Below are 19,759 nucleotides of genomic sequence, written 5' to 3' on the forward strand. Positions count from 1 at the left end.
CTTCTTCCACATCTGTGGGCAGTGGCCACGCCTCAGTCGTCCTGGGACGGCTCCTGGGTGTGTGTCCACCCTGCTGCCATGGGAACGGGAGCTGCAGCCCCTGCTCATCAAAGCCCTGGGCCGGCAGGGATCACTTTGTCCGGGGCAGCAGTGTCAGCCCTTGTCAGTACTCAGCCATCGAGGCACTAGAGTTGTCCAAAAGGACAGTGAGATCTTAGGCTGGCGACGTCCTCATTTTAGGCTTCATTTCTGATGACGGCAATCTCTGTGTGTGAACGCCAGTGCCAGGAGTGTATCACAAAGCTCGTGTATTGGTTGATCTCACCCTTTTTATCACCATTGTGTCATCTGTTTACCTGAAGTGCATCAGCTTATTTTGCACACCTGAGGTCCTGGGACCTCAGCATAAATCACCCATGCCTCCTGACTTCTTCCTTCATGTAGAATTTGCTGACAGTTAAGAGAAGAGCATTTGTTGAGTATTCCTTCCCCCTTTCCCACCCTTCTGTCAGGTACCTTCTTTCAAAGTGAAATAAATCAATATTTACTTCTAAAGTCTTGGTTCACAGTGCATTTTCCCATTTAAATGAAATTGAAACAAACAGTAAAAGAAGAAGAAGAAAAAAAAGGCCTCCATCTACTGCAGAAAAACAGCTCAGGCTAAAAGGATTAATACTTTCCACTCAGGGTATCTCTCTAGCTTCTGGTAAATTCCATTAGTCCAAGTTAAAGGTTCCTTCCAATCAGTAACTTTGTGTGGAGCCCACCCCAGACGTGCCTCATCCATTTTCTTCTCTGCGTTAAACGTGACCCCGTCTGACACAGCCCTTCCTGCTGTCGGGGAATGACACAGGCCCAGGGCCGAGGGAGACCCCTGGAAGCCCCATGGGCCGTTCCCAGAGACGGCGTGGGGTCGTGGCTTGTTACAGAGGGCCGGGCAGGGAGGAGACCATCCCACGCCAGGCTCCAGTTGGGAAGGGAGTCAGAAATGTCATGAATGGGAGCTCACGGAGGCCACCTGAGCAAACCCACTGCTTCCAGTCTCTCCTGGGGGTCCTGGGAGTCATTGCTCCTTCTGCCCTCTCTGCCTGGAGTCCCATCCCCCTGCCTCCTCCGGAGGCTGCCCTGGCACTCTGTCAGAGCATCGCTCGGTTCCTGTGTCTGCCCCGCTAGACTGGTTTTCTACCATGTGCTGCCTGAGCGCCCATCAGGGCACCTGCACCCGGTGGAGCATCGTTGCACAAATACTGGGATCTTGCTCCGTGCCAGGCATCCGCCCTGCCCACCTGGCTCTGGGGGAAGAGCTGTGCCAGGGCAGTGCCGTCCTAGCCCTCACGGAGCTCAGTCCACTGGGACCTGATAAATTGACAAAGTTTTTGTTGAATGAATGAATAATTGACATGCCGCAGTACCTTAAGAAAACGTTGTTCCGTACACGAATGAAGGCACCAAAAGCACGGTGATGTGATTAAGCACCCACTTTGCATACGGAATCTTCTTCAGTTCTCCTAGCCATTCTCTGAAGTCGGCATTTTCGTCCCTATTTTACAGATGAGACACCTGAGAGTCACAGGGGAAAGTGGGCAAGGCTCACAGCTAACTGCGGGGGAGCTGCTGTGTAAGCCCCGTGAAGTGCAGGACAAGGTTCTTTCCACCTCGCCTTTCGGACCCCCTGGGAAAGGCCGGTCTCTCTGACATCCCTCCCTACATCTGAGGGCTCTCGTTCCCCAGCTCAGCAAGTCCAGGCCCCTTCACTGTCCTACTGGGCTGGTTTTCTAATCCTTCAGTCATTTTTTCAGCTCTTAGGGTCTCAACACTTTCTAAATCTTTCCCATATTGTTTGTATTATTGCTCTTCTCAAAATCAAAGACAGTTGTAAAACAGACCAGAATGCACAGTCAGGGAGCTGGGGCCTTAGCACCAGCTGGAATTTGGCCTTGTCTGGAATCTGCCTGCTTGGAGCTACAGAGAAAGGCCCGCCCGTAGGAGTGAGCAGGCCGCCTCCACTGACAGGGCCCCGGGGCAGTGAGTGCCCATCAGCAGGCCCCTCCCGTGGCTCCGAGGCACTAGTGTTGGTGGACGACACCTGGGAAAAACCAGGCGTGCAAGGGCGTGTACTCCTGCCTGGTGTGATGTTGATCTTCTTCATACACAGAGCTGAGCTCCCAGAGTGTGTGGAGAGACAGATAACCCAGGATAAACTAGTCCCTTTTTCACCACCAAATGGACCAGCTATGAATTTCCAGGAGACCCCGCACCCAACCCTCTACACGGTTGCAGGAAATAACTCCTAGAGTGCCTCGGCAACTCCCACGCCTCTGGGAGGCAGCTTGGCATCACGAGAAGAGCTTGGACTGGGTGTTTGAACTTGGGTTCCACCATTAGCCCCAGCTGGGGCCCCTGACCACGTTGCTTTGCACCGGTGGGCGTCACTCTCCTCACCTATAAACCGGGGGTGAGAGCAAGCGTAGAGCATTGCTGAGATGATCCTGTGCAGGAAGGACCAGCTCCTGGAATGTGCCAGATGCTCCGTAGGCAGTCGCGGTGATTCTCTTGTCCTGCTGGACCTGGAAGTGGGGCCCGTGTGACCTTTCTCTTGCCCTCCCGCAGGTCACGGACGAGGAGCCCAGTTCCAACCGCACGGTCATGATCCAGGAGACCCTCCAGCAGGCCGCCGTGGAGCTGGCCGAGCAGCATCACTTGGTGGTGTCCTCCGACGACGTGGAGGGCATTGAGACGGTGACCGTCTACACGCAGGGCGGGGAGGCCTCCGAGTTCATCGTCTACGTGCAGGAGGCCATGCAGCCCGTGGAGGAGCAGGCCGTGGGGCAGCCGGCCCCGGAGCTCTAGGGGGCACGCGTCGTGGGACAGCACCACGGGGCAGGGCTGCCGGCCTCTGCGGAGCCGCCGGGACACCCAGGGCGGGGCGGCCCCAGGGCAGTGCTCTCCGCAGCGCCCTCCTCTGCGCTGTCTGCCCCGGCGGCCGCGTGGGGCTCTCCTGGCCCCGCTTTGGGTGGGCGAGGGGTCAGCGTCACCAGCGACACAGGGTGCTGCCCCCGGCACAGGCACACACACCTTCCCCCGCGTCGTCTGCTTCCAGAAGGACCTGTGCCTCAACTCCCCAGACACGGCCCATACCGCATAGCCCCTTTGCTTCAAGCGTCGAACAGAGACCCCCAGTCCTCATCAGCGTCTTCCCTGAATCACAGCCCAAATCCTTGACCCCCGTCTAGGTGCCGGCTCTTTACCTGGGACTGCTCTGCAGCCTGGTAACCAGGAGACAGCTGTCAGAGAAAGTGACCTTACGGTTTTTGAATCACCTGTGAGAGAAGAGCGGGGAGGGGTTATCTACACAGTTCTACCCTCCTCAAGCATCAAGGGCACTTATTATCATGTGAAGTAACTATGGTTTGATGGCCCTCCCGCTCCCATCACAGGTGGTGGTCTCAGCTTACTATCTTGGAATTCTTTTGCTTTTAAAATAAATGCACTTTCTCCTATTCACCTCCTACTCTGAGGAGGTGGGGTGGATAGAATAAAAGCATTCTCTGCCTGAGTACTTCTGCTCCTCTGTTAGGTGGGTGGGTTTACCTTTCCCCTTCCCAAATCAGAATCTTGGATCTGGACCCCACCCAGCACCACCTCCTCTGAGACCCAGGGCCACCCCCTCTGAGACCCCAGCACCACCCCCTCTGAGACCCAACACCACCCCCTCTGAGACCCAGGACCGCCCCCTCTGAGACCCAGCACCGCCCCCTCTGAGACCCAGCACCGCCCCCTCTGAGACCCAGGACCACCCCCTCTGAGACCCAGCACCTTCCCCTCTGAGACCCAGCACCTCCCCCTCTGAGACCCAGCACCACCCCCTCTGAGACCCAGCACCTCCCCCTCTGAGACCCAAGCGCTTAAAATGTGACAGTGATGCTTGTTCTCCCTCTGAAGCACTAGCCTTGCTTTGGGGCCACTGTTTGAGGTTAACGGTCTTAAGCCCCACGTCCTGGCGCCTCGCATTGGGTTTGCCGCAGCCCCTTCCCACCTCGGGAGGAGCAGTAAACCGACAGTCAGGAGCCTTTGTGATGCTCTCTAGTCCGACTGACCTTTTTAGTCCTGGTGCTCGTGATAAATCCCATATCTTTTGGCGCCTCTGCCATGTGACAGCTTTGTGGAGGCACCGAGGCGAGTCCTACTGCCCCTGTCCAGCCCCGGGGTCTCCTGACATTGTCACCCAGCATCCAGCTCACTGAGGTCAAGATCTTTTTTCTATCAAATGAAATTTTATTTAATTTATAGTGATTCTAACCAATTGTTTGAATAAACCATCCTTTTAAGTTGTAAATTACCAAGCTATTGCCTCATGGTTTTAGATTTTCACATTTCTAGACTAGACAATGAAATCATCTCTATTACATAGGACGGCTCACAAAACTGTTCATCTGAAACAACGTTTTTGATGCTCTTTGGGCACTAAAAACAGCCAAAACTTTTGATTCAGTAACAAATGAAGAAAAAGCTTGAGAATTATTTTTAATCCTACAGTGGTTTGCTGTCCTTTGTTTCCAAGGAAGACATTACTGACCCATTTTCAGTAAAGAATGAACTTTGAGTTATTTCTCTAATAAGGGTGGTGGATTTTTACCAGTCTTGGTAAAGGTAAATGGTACAACAAAATGCTGGATTTTTTTTCTCTTAATGTTTAGAAGCCTGTGTGTCATGTTTGTTTGTTTGTTTCTTGACATATAATTGATCTACGACACTACGTTAGTTCCAGGTACACAACATAGTGATGGGATATTTTTATACATTACAAACTGATAACCACAGTAAGTCTAGTTATTGTCTGTCATCATACAAAATTATTACACAGTTATTGACTATATTTCCCCATCCGGTACATTTCATCCCCATGACTCATTTGTTTTGTAACTGGAGGTTTGTACCTCTAAATCTCCCTCACATATTTCACTTATCCCTCCAACCCCTCTCCCCTCTGCAACCACCTGTTTGTTTTCTGTATCTGTGAGTCCGTTTCTGTTTTGTTACGTTTGTTCATTTGTTTTGTTTTTTGGAGTCCACATATAAGTGAAATCATATGGTATATGTCTTTATCTAACTTATTGCACTTAGCATAATACCCTCTAAGTCCATCCATGTTGTCACAAATGGCTAGATTCCATTCTTTTTTATGGCTGAGTAATGTTCTATTGTGTAGATATACCACATATTCTTTACCCATTCATCTGTTCATGGGCACTTAGGTTGCTTTCATATCTTGGCTATTGAAAATAATGCTGCAGTGAACATAGGGGTACATATATCTTTTTGAATTAGTGTTTTTGTTTTTGTTCTGAAAAAATACCCAGATGTGGAATTGCTGATTGTATGGTAGTTCTACTTTTAATTTTTTGAGGAACCAGCATACTGTTTTCCATAGTGGCTGCACCAATTTGCATTCTCACCAGCAGTGCACAAGGGATCCCTTTTCTCCACATCCTCACCAACACTTGTTATTTGCTGTTTTTTTTGATAACAGCCATTCTGACAGGAGTGAGGTGATACCTCGTTGTGTTTTTCTTTTGCATTTCCCTGATGATAAGTGATAGTGAGCATCTTTTCATGTGTTTGTTGGCCATCTGTATGTCTTATTTGGAAAAATTTCTATTCAGGTCTTCAGCCCATTTTTTAATTGGGTTGTTTATTTATTTTTGATGTTGAGTTGTATGAGTTGTTTGGATATTTTGGATAATAACCCCTTATCTGATATATTGTTTGCAGATATTTTCTCCCATTCAGTAGGTGGCCTTTTCATTTTGTTGATGACTTCCTTTATGGTGCAAAAGCTTTTTAGTTTGATGTATTCTCATGTGTTTATTTTTGCATTTGTTTCCCTTGTCTGAGAAGACATATTAAAAAAAAATATTGCTCTGACTGGTGTCAAAGAGCATACTGCGTATGTTTTCTTCTAGGGGTTTTATGTTTTCAGGTCTTAGATTTAAGTCTTTAATCTTGAGTTTATTTTTGTATATGGTGTGAGAAAATGTTCTAATTTTATTCTTCTACATGTAGCTGTCCAGTTTTCTCAGCTGGAGCTTTCTTTTATTTATTGGAGAAATTTCTTTCCCCCATTGCATATTCTTGCCTCCTTTGTTGTAGATTAATTGACCATCCGTGTAAGTTGGGTTTATTTCTGGGTTCTCTCTTCTGTGTCATTGATCTACGTGTGTGTTTTTGTGCCAGTACCTTACTGTTTTGATCACTGTGGCTTTGTAGTGTAGTTTGAAACCAGGGAGTGTGATACCTCCAGCTTTGTTGTTCTTTCTCAAGAGTGTTTTGGCTCTTTGGGGTCTTTTGTGTTTCCATAAAAATTTTAGGATTACTTATTCTAGTTCTGTGAAAATGCCATTGGTATTTTGGTGGGGATTGTATTGAATCTGTAGATTGCCTTGGGTAGTATGGTCATTTTAACAATATTAATTCTTCCAATCCATGAACATGGTATATCTTTCCATCTGTTTGTGCTGTCTTCAGAGTCTTAGAGTTTTCCAAATACAGGTCTTTTACCTCCTGGGTTAGATTTATTCCTAAGTATTTTATTCTTTTTAATGTAATTATAAGTGGGATTGTTTTGTTAATTTCTCTTTCTGATGGTTCATTGTTAGTGTATAGAAATGCAACAGATTTCTGTATATTAATTTTGTATCCTACAACTTTACTCAATTCATTTATTAGTTCTAACAGATTTTTGGTGGCACCTTTAAGGTTTTCTATATATAGTATCATGTCATCTTCAAACAGTGACAGTTTTACTTCTTTCTTTCCAATTTGGATTCCTTTTATTTCTTTTTCTTGTCTGATTGCTATTGCTGGGGACTTCTAATACTACGTTGAATAAAAGTGGCAAGAGTGGGCATTCTTGTCTTTTCCTGATCGTAGAGGAAATGCTTTCAGCCTTTCACTATTGAATATGACGTTAGCTGTGGGATTTTCATATGTGGCTTTTATTATGTTGAGGTGTGCTCCCTCTATACTGACTTTGTTGAGCGTCTTCATCATAAATATATATTGAATTCTGCCAAAAGCCTTTTCTGCATCTATTGAGATGATCATATGATTTTTATTTTTCAATTTGTTAATGTGGTGTATCACATTGATTGATTTGGAGATATTGGACTATGCTTGCATCCCTGGAATAAATCCCACTTGATCATGGTGTATGATCCTTTTAATGTATTGTTGAATTTGGTTTGATAATATTTAGTTGAGGATTTTTGCATCTAAGTTCATCAGTGATATTATTCTGTAATTTTCTTTTTTTGTGGTGTCTATGTCTGGTTCTGGTATTGATGATGCTGGCCTCGTAGACTGAGTTGAGAAATGTTCCTTTCTGTTTAAGTTTTTGGAATAGTTTGAGAAAGATAGGTGTTAACTCCTCTCTAAATGTTTGGTCGAATTCACCTGTGAAACTATCTGGTCCTGGATTTTTGTTTGTTGGGAGTTTTTATTACAGATTCAATTTTATTACTGGTAATTTGTTCATATTTTTTATTTCTTCCTGATTCAGTCTCAGGAGATTGTATGTTTCGAGGAATTTATCCATTCCTTCTAGGTTGTACATTTTTGGGGTGTATAGTCATTTTGGGGTTCATAGTCATTTCTTGTGATCCTTTGTATTTGTGCAGTGTCAGTTGTAACTTCTCACTGAGGTCAAGGTTTGTTTCCTCCGAGAACCCTTTCTTCAAATGAAATCTCATGCAGGTGTATAAGCAGATGTACAAACAGGTGAAGTGGTAACTGTTCTGGATGAAGAGGGTGGAGTCCATAGCCCCATGCACTTGGCCTTCATTGTCACCACCCTCTCACCCCAGCCAGGTCTGAGGGGACCTCCTGGGGGAAGCTTAAAAGCTGCTGCTCTAATACAAGGAGGGGAGTGGCTGCTTTCCCTAAGGCAGGAAGGCAAGAAGTGCCTCTGGAACTCAGGAAGCAAGGACACTTCCCACTCAGGATAAGTTAGGGAACGCTTCGTGCTGGAGGTGGCCTGTGATTGGGGCTTTGTAAACTAGATAGACTTTGCACTTGCAGGGAGTGGAGTCGAAGGAGAGGGAGGGGATTCCAAAAAAGAGTAACAGTGGCGCTAACCCTGGGGGTGGGACAGCATGGAGGATGAATGGTGAGCCATGAGCATTTCTGTTAGGCTGGTGGGTCCTGTAAGGGGAAAGACAGAAGGGTCAACCAGAAGCCAGAACCTAGAGGAACAGGTTGGATATTGGAGATGATGGATATTGATTTTATTCAATAAACGTAACTCAATAAAATTAAATGGGGACACAGTGGCCATTTAATAGACCCAGGGTGCAAAGGTCAGAGTGGTATTCCAGAGACATTAATCCTGCCCAAGTATCCGTGTAAGTTCTGTTGAGATGGTTGAGCATCCAGGTCAGAGACAGAGAGTCTGGGCTCATATCTAGTTCTGTCACTTTACTGAGTGACCATGGCGTGTTCTATGCCTGTCTGAGTTTTAGTTTACTGATCTCGGAAAGGGGTCTGATGATAATTGCTAACTCCTAAGATTACTGAGAGCATTAACTGAACAAAGCCCAAGAAGCCATTAGCAGAGCACCTGGCCCACACTCTGTAATTATCCGTTATTATTTGTGCTCCTAGTCATGGGGCCCACAAATATGAACATCCCTCAAACGACGCACTCAAAATGGTCATGATCTCGTGGGAAAGATGCAACATGAACGCACAAAAGGAAAAGTCTAACTGCATGTGCTCGGTGTAAGCCGTGGGGTGAGGCTGGAGGGAGGATCCTGCCCGTCCCAGGTCCCCTGGCACGAGGCCTTGGACCAGAACTGGTGGGGTCATGTGACGTGGAGGGGCAGGTGCCCAGCCGCTCAGCAGGAGCTCTCGGCTGTCTGCATGAACGACCACAGAGCTCAGAGTATGGGTGCCTTCAGGGCTGGGTCAGTCCTGCATGCCGCTACCCTCGAAAGCTGGTTATTTCTGAGGGTCCCATCCAACATGTGCTTCCTTTGCCTCCTCAGTCACCCTGGAATCATTAAAAGAAAGATCTTATTCTTCTAATTTATAAAACCCCCCGAAGAATGGTAACTGTGCTGGGCTGCTGTTCAGTGGGCATGTGCCAGGCATCTGCTGGGTCATGTGCAGTCCTGGGCACTTATCAACACGGATAGAAGGGACAAGTGACTTTAAATGGTCATGGGGGCCTTGTGCTTGGGAGGCAAGGTGGGCTTCGGTTTGAATCCTGCTTCCCCATTTATGATTCACTGTGATGTTGGTTAACCTTTATGAATATCAGTTTCATCATCTACACAATGGGGTAAATGATTTCGCCCCATTTGCCTAGTTCGTTTTAAGGGTTAACCCTGACAGCGTACATCAGAGCATCCGGCACATTGTGTTACACATCGTAGGAACACAATAAATATTTGTTCTGCTTCCTGTTGTTCACGGTGGTTTCCTGGTAAAGTCCCGGGCAAGTGGCAGAGGGCAGTGTGAACAGGGATGTCATTTGCTCGCCTGTGAGCAGGGTGGGGCTCCCGTGTCTGGCCGTCGTTTACTAACCCGGTAACATCGTCGTTCACCTGCCTCTCCCGGGCCTGCCACAGCCTCGTGGGCACCCACTCGCCCCTGATTCAGCGAAGGCGAATCGACTGCCTGCAGCGGCCCGGCGCTGGCCGTGAACTGGGAACACAGCTTCGCAGCGACACGTGGTCCCGGGCTCAAGGAAGTCACCATGAGGTCCGCGGGCAGAGGCGCAAACAAGGGATGGGACGCTGCAGGGACCCAGGGGGACGCTGGTATGGCTCCAAGGGGTACACAGAGGGCCTCGCTGCCGCCTCAGCCGAGCCCCGGCTCCAGGCAGAGAAGGGGCATCAAGACACCAGGCCTGACCAAACACGACCTGCCCAGAAATGGCGAGTCACAGAGGCCCAAGGGCCAGTGCAGACGGGCCGGACACCGATTCCCACACCAAGCCTCGGGGCAGCTTCCCAATCACCCTTACCTGACCAAGAGGGAATGTGTCCTGGGGTCGAGAAGCTTGCCCACAGGCCATAGCTTGCAAGAGGGGAAGCCAGAAATGGGGAGGGGGCTGCCTGCTTCAGACCCCGCCCCCAGCCAGCCGGATCCCCGGATCCCCAAGTGGGGGCATCTGGCCTGGAGAGAAGGCCCTGGGCGGGCAGGGCGCCTGCTGGCGAGACCTAAGGCCGCACAGAAGGAGGTGGGGGAGGAGGTGGGAGGAAAGAACGGAGAGACTTTCTCCATTTGATGCCATTCACGGTATTCTGCTGTGTCGGTAGGTAGACTGCTTCTCTCCATCTGTGTCATTACATTGTCTGGCCCTTGTCCCCCCGGCAGGGTTGTCCCTGGAGAGCGATTGCTCTCAGAGAACCACCTATCTTGAAACAGCAGACCATTTATTTTAGCACGGCTATCCGCCCCCTGTCCCGGAAACACAGAAAGGTGGACCCTTGTCTGTATTACAGAATCCCCGTGGAGTCGGGCGGGGCAGGGAGGGGGCGTGGTTCTGTCGCATCCTTTCCTGGGCAGCTACTGCTGAGCCGGGAGCTGGGTTTCTGAGCCCCACAGGACATTCAAGCCGTCAGCTCCCGATCACTGCTTTACTTAGATACCTTCGGGCCCACCTTGTATTTTGTGCCAGGAGAGGTGAAAGTTTGTGCCGAAAGGCGGAGTGGGCTCCTGCCTTCCTGCTTTATAACGTGTGATGAGTACGTGCCGTGTGCCAGGCACCACACTAGGCTACTCTTGTGCCTCATCGCGTCCCGTCTTCGTGCCGACTCTGTGTCAAGGGTGTGGATGTCCTTGTGTAGCCCTCACGGCAACCAGCGAGTTGGATGCCATCTAGAGTTTTACTGATGGAGACTATTAGCACAGAGAGATTAAGAAACTTGCTCAAGGTCACACAGGAAGTAGTGAGCCAGAATTTGAGCCCAAGCAAGATTTGCACTCACAACCAAAGCGCCCTCTGCCAACTCCTGTCTCTCTTCCACAGCTGAGAAAACGGAGGCTCGATAAGCAACCTGCCTTGGGTGACACTTGAAACCAGAGAGGGATGTGTCTGGGACTAGAATCCAGTGTGAGAGGCCCGTCTCATCAGCTGCTTTTTCTACCCCCTATGCCATGACGCCTCCCCTGTTATCTTTCTTCCCTGACACCAGAAAGCAGAGCAAGTGCAGGGTGTCGGGGGCAAGGTCACATTCCAGGGGCAGGGAGGGGTTCGAGGCTCAATGCCAAGGTCTGCTACATGGAGCAAAAGCCCAGGGCCCCTCTGGTTGAAAGGCCAGAGCAAGTGAGAGCAGGAGCCAGCAGAAGGCAGGAGACCCAGGGCCAGGCAGGAGATGGGGAGCAGCCAGGACGGGCCTGTGATGCGGGGGGGCTGGGGAGGATGCCGAGGGCAGTGCTGGACGACCGGCCTTTGAAGACCCCTGACTCTGTTCACGAGGCACCCCTTCAGCCAGAGTCACGTGCCGGCAGCCCTAATACCAGCCCTGCTTCCGGATGGCCTTTCCTCCCTCCTGGGCTGTCATCTGTTAACGCAGGGGGTGAAGGCCAGGCTCTGAATAAGGAGCCCAGCCCAGGCAAGAAAGACCTGACTCCACCTCTTGGCATTTGTGTCACTTTGGGAAGTTAGGTTACGTCACCTCACCATTGCACTAATGCGGATGATAAAATAATCGCTGCGAGGGGTTAACGACTTACTGTGTCGGGGCCTTTGCATGTGTCCTTAGGACAGTGCTGGGAGGTGTGGGTGTTCCTGCCCCAATGTACAGATGAAGATCAACTAGCCCCACAGGTAGTGAGGTTCACCAGGGTAATGTCTGTGAGGTGCTTGACACAGTGTCAGGCAGAGAAGGACGGCTCTGGCCCCTCAAGACAGTGCCTAGTAAGGAGGCCGTGACCTTCCAACATGGCCGTGGCTGTGCAGCCCCAAGCCTGAGCTGCGTTAGTTGCTCTGAGTCTCGCGTGTTTTGAGGAGACAGTGACTTATTTTATAACCTGTATCTACAGGGCCAATTTAGCAAATTAATTTTTCTTGTAATAAGTATTTAAAATTCATTAGCTGTTGTCACTGATGATTTTCTCTCTATTCTTCGGTTCCATCTTTCAAGGCTGGAGAGAAAGGACTGTTTGATTCCAGATCCATCACGCCACCAACCCCTTTTACAATTTCAAAGTGAACCGTCCATCCTGCCCTTGGATGAAATCCAGGTCCGCATGCCTCTCCCCCCAGTGGTAATAGTTGTAAGTCATAGCAGGAAGTCTTTGGGAATCAATTAAGTGGACTAATACTTCGGAAGAGGAAAGAAAAAACAAAACGTATTCTGAAGGGAGGACTTAATTTACTGTGCATCACAAAATTTTCTAAGTAAATTATTTTCAAGTCAACTTGGCCCTTCTCTTAGCCATGACAGGGACACGTTTGGGTTTGATTTTAAAAATTCTAATCTATCACTGTCACCATTCCTGCTGCAATTTAAGGCTTCGGGAGTTTGTGGTAGATAACAGCTGTTACACTTCCTGCAGGCTAAGAAGGCAGTGACGGTTTGGTGTATTAACTATCACAAAACAGACAAAAGGGAAGGGCAGGTAGGTGTAGACAGAAGAAGGCGTGTCAGGCCAGAGTCGCCTGTGGTATTTGCTGCCCCTCACCGGTGCTCAGCATTGGTCCTTCCATTCTGCACCTCTTTTTGGACCGTCCCAGAAGCAGACCTGCGGGTGATGGAGAGATGCAAACTAGGGAGTCACCCGTAGCCTCAGGTGATGGAGAGATGCCCCAGACAGTAGCCCCGCCCTCGGGGAGCTTATGATGGACCAGGAGAAACTAATAAGGGAACCACAAGTGGCCACCTACCTGTGGTGGGTACTTAGGTCACATGCATCCTGCCTGGGTACCTAGATGGAAATTAGCCTTGAAAGACAGCTTCTGCCAGGCCTGGAGGGAGGCATGCTCACCTGGTTTCTGTGCCTTGTAGGTCACAATGCATTGACTGTGATAATCAGTTAGAGTCGGCCCCATCCAGGGGTCTCTGTAAACCTGTCACCTGGCGTTCTGTGAAGTGTGGGTACGCTGTGAACAGCTGAACCTTTGTTACGTCTGAGGTCAGACTCCCGGGTTGGAGCCAGGGGTTCACCACTTACTAGCTGGTACATCACACATTCTCTCTGAGCCTCAGTTTTTCCATCCATAAAATGAAGATCACAATAGCACCTTGCTCATCGAGTCATCGTGAGGCTTAGAGAAGACGATGCCTGTGCGTTTCCTGGCACAGCACAAGCATCCAGCCTGGGGTAATTATTACCATCCCCTCAATTACTGTCATCACTTTCTTCGGTCGTAACTGTGTTGAATGCATGAATGGCAGAGTGGCTGGAGGATGGATTACCACTAAAGGAGCCCCAGAGGCTGGGCGAAGCTACAGGTGACTCCCCAGTGGGCAATAATCAAAAAGGACAGCAGAGTCTATGAACCAGGCACAGGGTGCCAGAGCTAAAGGAACTTGAGGGAGACAGCAGCCCCACTTTACAGGTGAGCAAACTGAGGCCCAGAGAGGGAAAGGGACTCCTCCCATTGCGCAGAACAAGTGGGCATGGGAAGCGCTGCCAGGCTCCACTGGTGACACAAGCATCCTAACGGTGCTGAGATACCCTCCCCGCTGCTGGGGAGGCTTTCCCTGCGGCTCTGCCCCCCGCCCCCGGGGGCAGCCTTCATCCTTTGATGCTGTTGACCTCACCACCCAGACCTTCTGTCAGGAGGGGGCAGGGGGGTCATGGCCAGTTCCCCCACCGCAAGGACAAGCCCCTGCCCGTGCGGGGAGTGCTCACTCACTCTGCATACATCACCTCCTAATCCCCGCAGGTGACCTGGGCTGCCCGTTTCACAGAGGTGGAATCGTGGGTCCCAGAGGTCACGGGGCACTGAGAGGAGCACGTGCCTTTGCCGGAGGTCAGAGCCTGTGGGTGGCCCGCGGGGATTTGAACGCAGGCATGCCCAGCTACAGAGCCCTTTGCTTCCAGCTCTCCTGCACCCCCGCATGGTCTGTGTGCATCTCGGTTGCACCAAAGCCTGTGGAATCTCTTTGTAACCTGCAAGTACAGGGCAGTGTGGGACTGAACCCTAGTCCAGAGCAGGGTTTTAGCTAGAACAACAGAGAGATGGAGCCGTGGGTATCACACACCAGCAGAGGGAGCTAGGAGCCTCCAGGACGACCAAGCCACTGACCCGGCCTTGGTGCTGGCGGATAGTGGGTTCCACGGATCAGGACTGCCCTGGAGAGCAGAGGGGGGCGACCCTTCTCTGCTTCTCTGGCAGCTCCAGTTCACCCGGAAGCCTGGAACCGGGGCTCCAGTTCACCTGGAAGAAACAGACTTGGGACTCAGGGGAACCTGTGTTCGTGCCTGGGCTCTGCTAGCTGGACGCCCTGGGATACTTCCCTGTCTATTTCTGAGCCTCAGTATTTTCATCTGAAAAATGGGATGATGGCACTTGTGTTCGTCACTCCTTTGTGGCTGGAGATCAGGCCTGGTCCCTGCCTAGCGCCTCACCGGACTCGGAGCAGGTGCTCCATCATTCCCGCCTGTGTGTCACCTCAGCTCAGCCTGACGGGATGGATGGAGCACTGTGCTGGGAGCCGGGAGCCTTGGGCCCTTTCCCCATCTCTGGGTGACCTTGGAGGGCTCTTCCGCTGTCTGGGCCTCAGTTCCCTACCATACAGTGGGGGATTGGGGCTGGAGGACCTATGAGGGCCCGCCCCGGGGTAGGAAGACGTCACTCGGTGCGGAGGAGCTAGCATCAGGCAGCAGTGTGGGGCAAGGCTCTGTCCTTGGCTCACGGCTCCACGGCCTCTGCGGCCCCTCCGCCTCCCTGAGCTTCCGTGAGCTCCTCCGTGAGTGGGGACGTCCCACCCATCTGTAGGGTCAGCGCCAGGATTACCCGTGGCAATGTTCTAAACGCCGTCGTCTGATTTCCTTGGCATGTAGCCTGCCCTCTTCTGCCCGGGCTTGGCAAACATTTCTTGTAAAGAGCCAGATAGATATTTGAGGCCTTGTGGGCCATCCAGTCTCTGTTGCAACTATTCAACTCTGCCAACTGTCACCTGAGAGCAGCCATAGATAGCACAGAAACGATAAGTGTGTCTGTGTTCCAATAAAACTTTATTTACAAAAATAGGTGGCAGGCCAGATTGGGACCACGGACCATTGTTTACTGACTCCTGTCCTAGGTGCCTGGGTGTACAGGGCCAGCTTCTTAGGAACGGCAAAGGCATTTGTGTTAATTTTGATTTCCAGCAACCAAGTACTTTTACACTCATACCCAAATTTAACTTTCATGACTATCATGTCATTTTAAAGAGGCATAAACTGGAGTCACTAGTTGAAGATTACAGCCCTTTATGGAGTGGATGGAGGGGAGCTGGAAGGGGATGGGTTTGTCACGATCCGAGTCTGCCAGTAGTTCCTCGTGTGACCCTGAGGATACCCCTTCTCCCTGGGCCTCGATTTCCTGCTTGGGGTAAGGGGTTGGGGGCAGTGGGCATCTGAGTCATCCTGTTGTCCCCTTTCTGTTCTGACAGGGAAACAACCGCAGTCCAATCAGCTTTAGCGGCTCCTAATTCTTTTAATGCTGCTCCGTGGAAAATGAGACCTTCTTGTAAGGGGAAGATCCTTTAATTAAATTGCTGGGAAATTAGAAGGATTGAGCGATCGAGAACAGAGGGTGATGCAGAGGCCAGGGCGCTCTCTGCGGATTAATTAAGATGCTGCTCTGCTCCCTGTCGTCCAAGATCACGGACACTCGAGGCCTTACCCCCAGGAACATTTAGCAAACCCTTCGGTGGGGATCACTCCCCCTCTGAGTCCCTCTCCTCCCCCCCCCCCACTCCCAGCTGCCCTCCTGCTACTGCCACACCAACAGCTGATGGACGGTCCCAGGACGGGCCAAGCTTAATTAAGATGGATGATCTTTGTTGAGTTTAGAAAGGCAATGAATGCTTTCTGCCTCAGCCAGCGCTAGGGGTTCAGTGTGGTCTGGGGGCTCCTCCTGGAGAGGCTGGGGAAGCGTCCTCCCCAAATGCAGGCTCTCTGTTGCTAATCCTGAGCTTTGTCGTCTGACCCTTCCCCCAGCCTCTAGTGCATCCACCCTACCCCCAGCCCCCATCAGAGTGGGATGTGCATTTTGACCCTGGCTTTGGGGTCCCAGTAAACCAGGAGTGTGTTCTTCGTGGCCCTGAATCTTCCCCACCCTCCAAGGCCTTTTTCCTCCTGTAAGCCTTTCCTGCCTCTGGTCCCCTGACGGCACCTTGACCATGTTTGCGCCAGCACCACGTCAGCTCAGCACGGAGCCCCTTGGTGTTTTCCTCTCCTCACCTGCTGTGATTGCCTCCTGCGGGTGAGAAGTCAGCTTCCCCCGGATGTGGATGAAATAGTCTAATTAGTGTTTTCCCCCGGATGTGGATGAAATAGTCTAATTAGCGTTTTCCCCATGGAGTCTCGCACCGTCAATCCAACTTTGTTTTCTTTTTAAAACGTGTTTACCGAGAACTCATCCTGCCCTGAGACCCGGGCGTGCAGAGGTGAACGTGAGTTCATCCAAGCCCTACCCAGTCTCCCCATCTCGTGAAGCAGGCCACTGGGCAGTGGCAATGTCAAGTGATGGAGGTGTTTCCAAGGGCTGTGGAGACATCACAGAGGGAGCCCCAACCCGCCTTGGAGGGCCAGGCTTCCTCAGGGTGCCGGACATTCTGCAGCCAAATCCTTGAAGCTGTCCAGGCTTTAGCCAGATGGAGGGCCTGACGGGCGCCAAGGCCAGTGAGAACATGGCCGGGGGGGACACAGGGAAGGGAGGAATCAACAGATACCTGTGGATGAAAGAAAGAAGTCAGACAAAGGAAGGCAGGTAGAGAAAGAAGAAAAGGAAGATGGGGGGTGTGGAGCATGTGAACATCTGCAGGCCCCTGGGGCTTAGTGTCTCCCCCATGGATCAAGAAGCAGCTGGTGTGGCCCTAGTCTCTGCCCCTTCCCTCCCCTCAACCCCCAAACCTCCACGCCCCCGGGCACTCCCCCTCCTCAGTCAAGGCTCGAGAGGACCTGCAAGGAGAACTACAGAGCCAGCTCTGAGGACTAGTCCCCAGTTACCAACCATCCAGGCCAGACCCGGCTCCAGGCCAGTATGTAAGTCGACTTGGTCATCAAGCAGGCTGTTCATTCCCATTACAGAACTTCCGTGTTGTTTGTTTCGTGTTAAGACTTTTTCAGTGAAGGAAGTGGGGAAGCTGTGCATTGATTTGTAATGTCTGTATTGTAGCACGAGCTCCTGGCGGGTTGCAGGTTCAGGCAGCGTTGCCATAGAGAGCAAGTTGTATGTTTCCATTCAACCTGACTTTCAGCCTAGCTGTGCCTCGGTCATCTCACCCCCGCACCTTTGCTCACACCGTTCCCTCTTCCTGGGACCCTCTTACTACTCTCCTCTCTCCTGCCCATTCTTCAGTTGCCAATTTATTTTTTTATTTTTATTGTTTTTGACTGTGCCGCTCGGCGTGGGGAATCTTACTTCCCCGACCAGGGATGGAACCCGTGCCCCCGGCAGTGGAAGCATGGAGTCTTAACCATTAGATCACCAGGGAAGTCCCTTCAGTTCCCAGTTTAGATCTCTGTGAGTTCCCAGAGAAGCACCCCTCCTCCTACGAAGGACTCATCACAATGGACTATAATGGCCTTTTCCTAAATATTCGTTAGTGTTTAATTTTGCAAGTAATCCAAGAAAACATTCTCATTGTAAACAATTTAGACCTTACAGATAAAGCTGGAGTTTCTCTTCCAGAGCAGCTCTTGTCTCCTCCCAAGATGCAACTGCTCGGTGTGGTTTGCTGTCTATTATTTGTTGATTCATTTAATTAATATTTATGGAGGACCTACTATGTGCCTGGCATTCCTCTAAGAGCTTATATTCTAGTCGAGGGAGTGAAACTGTAAGTGAGCTTGCAGATGAGATTAAAATTCATTAGAGGATGATGAGTGCTCTTTAGAAAACTGGAGCGGGGCAGGGGAGGGAAGCCGCTGGGGAGGAAGTGTTATCTTAGACCAGGACTCCTTCCATGAGAGACCTTGCAGCAGCAGCCTGCGAGAAGCGAGGGTGTGGGCCGGCAGACACCTGGGGAAGGTGTGCCCGGTAGCAGAAGGCAGGTGCGGGCTCTGCGGACTCACCTGGTCCAGGGGCAGCAGGAGGCACTGTGGCCAAGTGTACTGCGTGGGGAGGGCCTGGGAGGCCTCGGGGTTGGGGAGGAGTGGGCGAGAACATAGGGGACCTTGCGGGCCACGGAAAAGACTTTGTGTCTTGTTCTCTGTGAGCTGGGAAGCTGCTGGAGCGTTGGGAATGAGGAGGGCATGAACCAACTCATGTTTTAAAAGGACTGCTGGGCGGCTGTGTGCAAAATAGACCCCTTTTCAATGCGTTTTATGTCTATATGTAATATATATACATATACCATACATAAAAATGTATATGTTATATACACACACACACACACACACACATACATTTGTATCTTTCTCCTTTAGCAAACATAAGCACCGTCACTCTGTATGTGTTGCTCTGCAAACTGCCTTTACACATCCACGTGTGTGGAGAACTAGAGAACTTTCTGCATCACACACTTGGATCTACCTCATTCCTAAAAGGTGGCCCAGTCTTCCATGTTCTGGCTCCTTAGAGTTTATTTAGCATTCCCCTCTTGACGGATATTAGGTTGTTTCATTTTCTTTCACTCTTACGATCAGTGGATCTCCCCCTCGACAGGGCCTTCCTTGCCAGTGGAGGGAAGTGGGAAATGGCACCGAACCGACTGGCTGCCTCGTGTCCGTTCTGCAGTAGAACTGGACCCAGTGATGGTTTTCACATGGGCATGCAGGGAATCAGGGTAGCTGTACGCACACAGCTCAGTTATTCTCGACCCAAAGGACCCCTGAAATCCAATCCAATCCAAGACTAGATCGTTGTTCGGTGATGAGGACTTGAAGAATATCACAATGGATGGGGTGGAGAGGGGGCTTTGGAAGGTTTCCAGACCAAGCCCACATTTCCCATACAAGGAAACAGACGCCGGGGAGGTATGTCTTGCCCAGGGCAACCAATGATTTAGGGCAGAACCAGATCCGGAAACTGAGTCTCTGCTTCCCCCTGGTCACAGCTCCGTCGGCCACTCCATCCAGTCAGTACACAAGGCGGGGACCTGTGTGATCCCTGGGACCTGTTCCCTTTAATCCATTCAGATGTTTTTTGCCCAACCTTTGGTATTCTTCTCACATGCATGAGTTGATCAGAATACTCAAGGGGGTTGAATTCATTTTTTATCGCTGCCGTAACAAATTACCACAAGCTTAGCAGCTTACACAATGCAAATTTATTGTCTTCCTGTTCTGAAAGTTAGAAGTTCAACATAGGTCTCCATGGGCGAAGACCAAGGTGTCGGCAGGCCGTGTTCCCTCTGGAGACTCTACTCTGGCTCTGTTCTAGAATCCTCTGGATTCTGGAGGAAGTGGAGAATCCATGTTATGCTCACTCGGATTCTGCAGAATTCACTTCCTTCTGAGGTCCCCGTTTCCTTGCTGGCTGTGATCCGTTGGCCGTTTCCATCCTCTGGGGCCTGCCCACGGTCCTTCTCATGGTCCCCTTCCTCTGTCCTCAGAGGTAGCAGTGGTGGGTTGAGGCCTCTCACACTTCAGA

General features: G+C 50.6%; 1 protein-coding gene across 6 annotated transcripts in view; it reads left to right on the forward strand.

Moving 5' to 3' along the window:
- ZFAT (zinc finger and AT-hook domain containing) overlaps positions 1–19,759 on the forward strand; it is a 414,334-nt gene that overhangs the window by 185,093 nt on the left and 209,482 nt on the right. For 5 of the 6 annotated variants that reach the window (XM_057531706.1, XM_057531703.1, XM_057531701.1 and 2 more), the window contains one exon: positions 2,611–3,556. The exons of the other annotated variant lie outside the window; for it this stretch is intronic. In XM_057531706.1, the coding sequence (XP_057387689.1) occupies positions 2,611–2,850 (240 nt within the window). In that variant the 3' untranslated portion in view covers positions 2,851–3,556. Of the gene's footprint in view, positions 1–2,610; positions 3,557–19,759 lie in introns of those variants that run through there. 6 annotated transcript variants of the gene reach the window in all.

This window comes from Balaenoptera acutorostrata, chromosome 17 (assembly GCF_949987535.1).
Source record: "Balaenoptera acutorostrata chromosome 17, mBalAcu1.1, whole genome shotgun sequence".
Classification (NCBI taxonomy): domain Eukaryota; kingdom Metazoa; phylum Chordata; class Mammalia; order Artiodactyla; family Balaenopteridae; genus Balaenoptera; species Balaenoptera acutorostrata.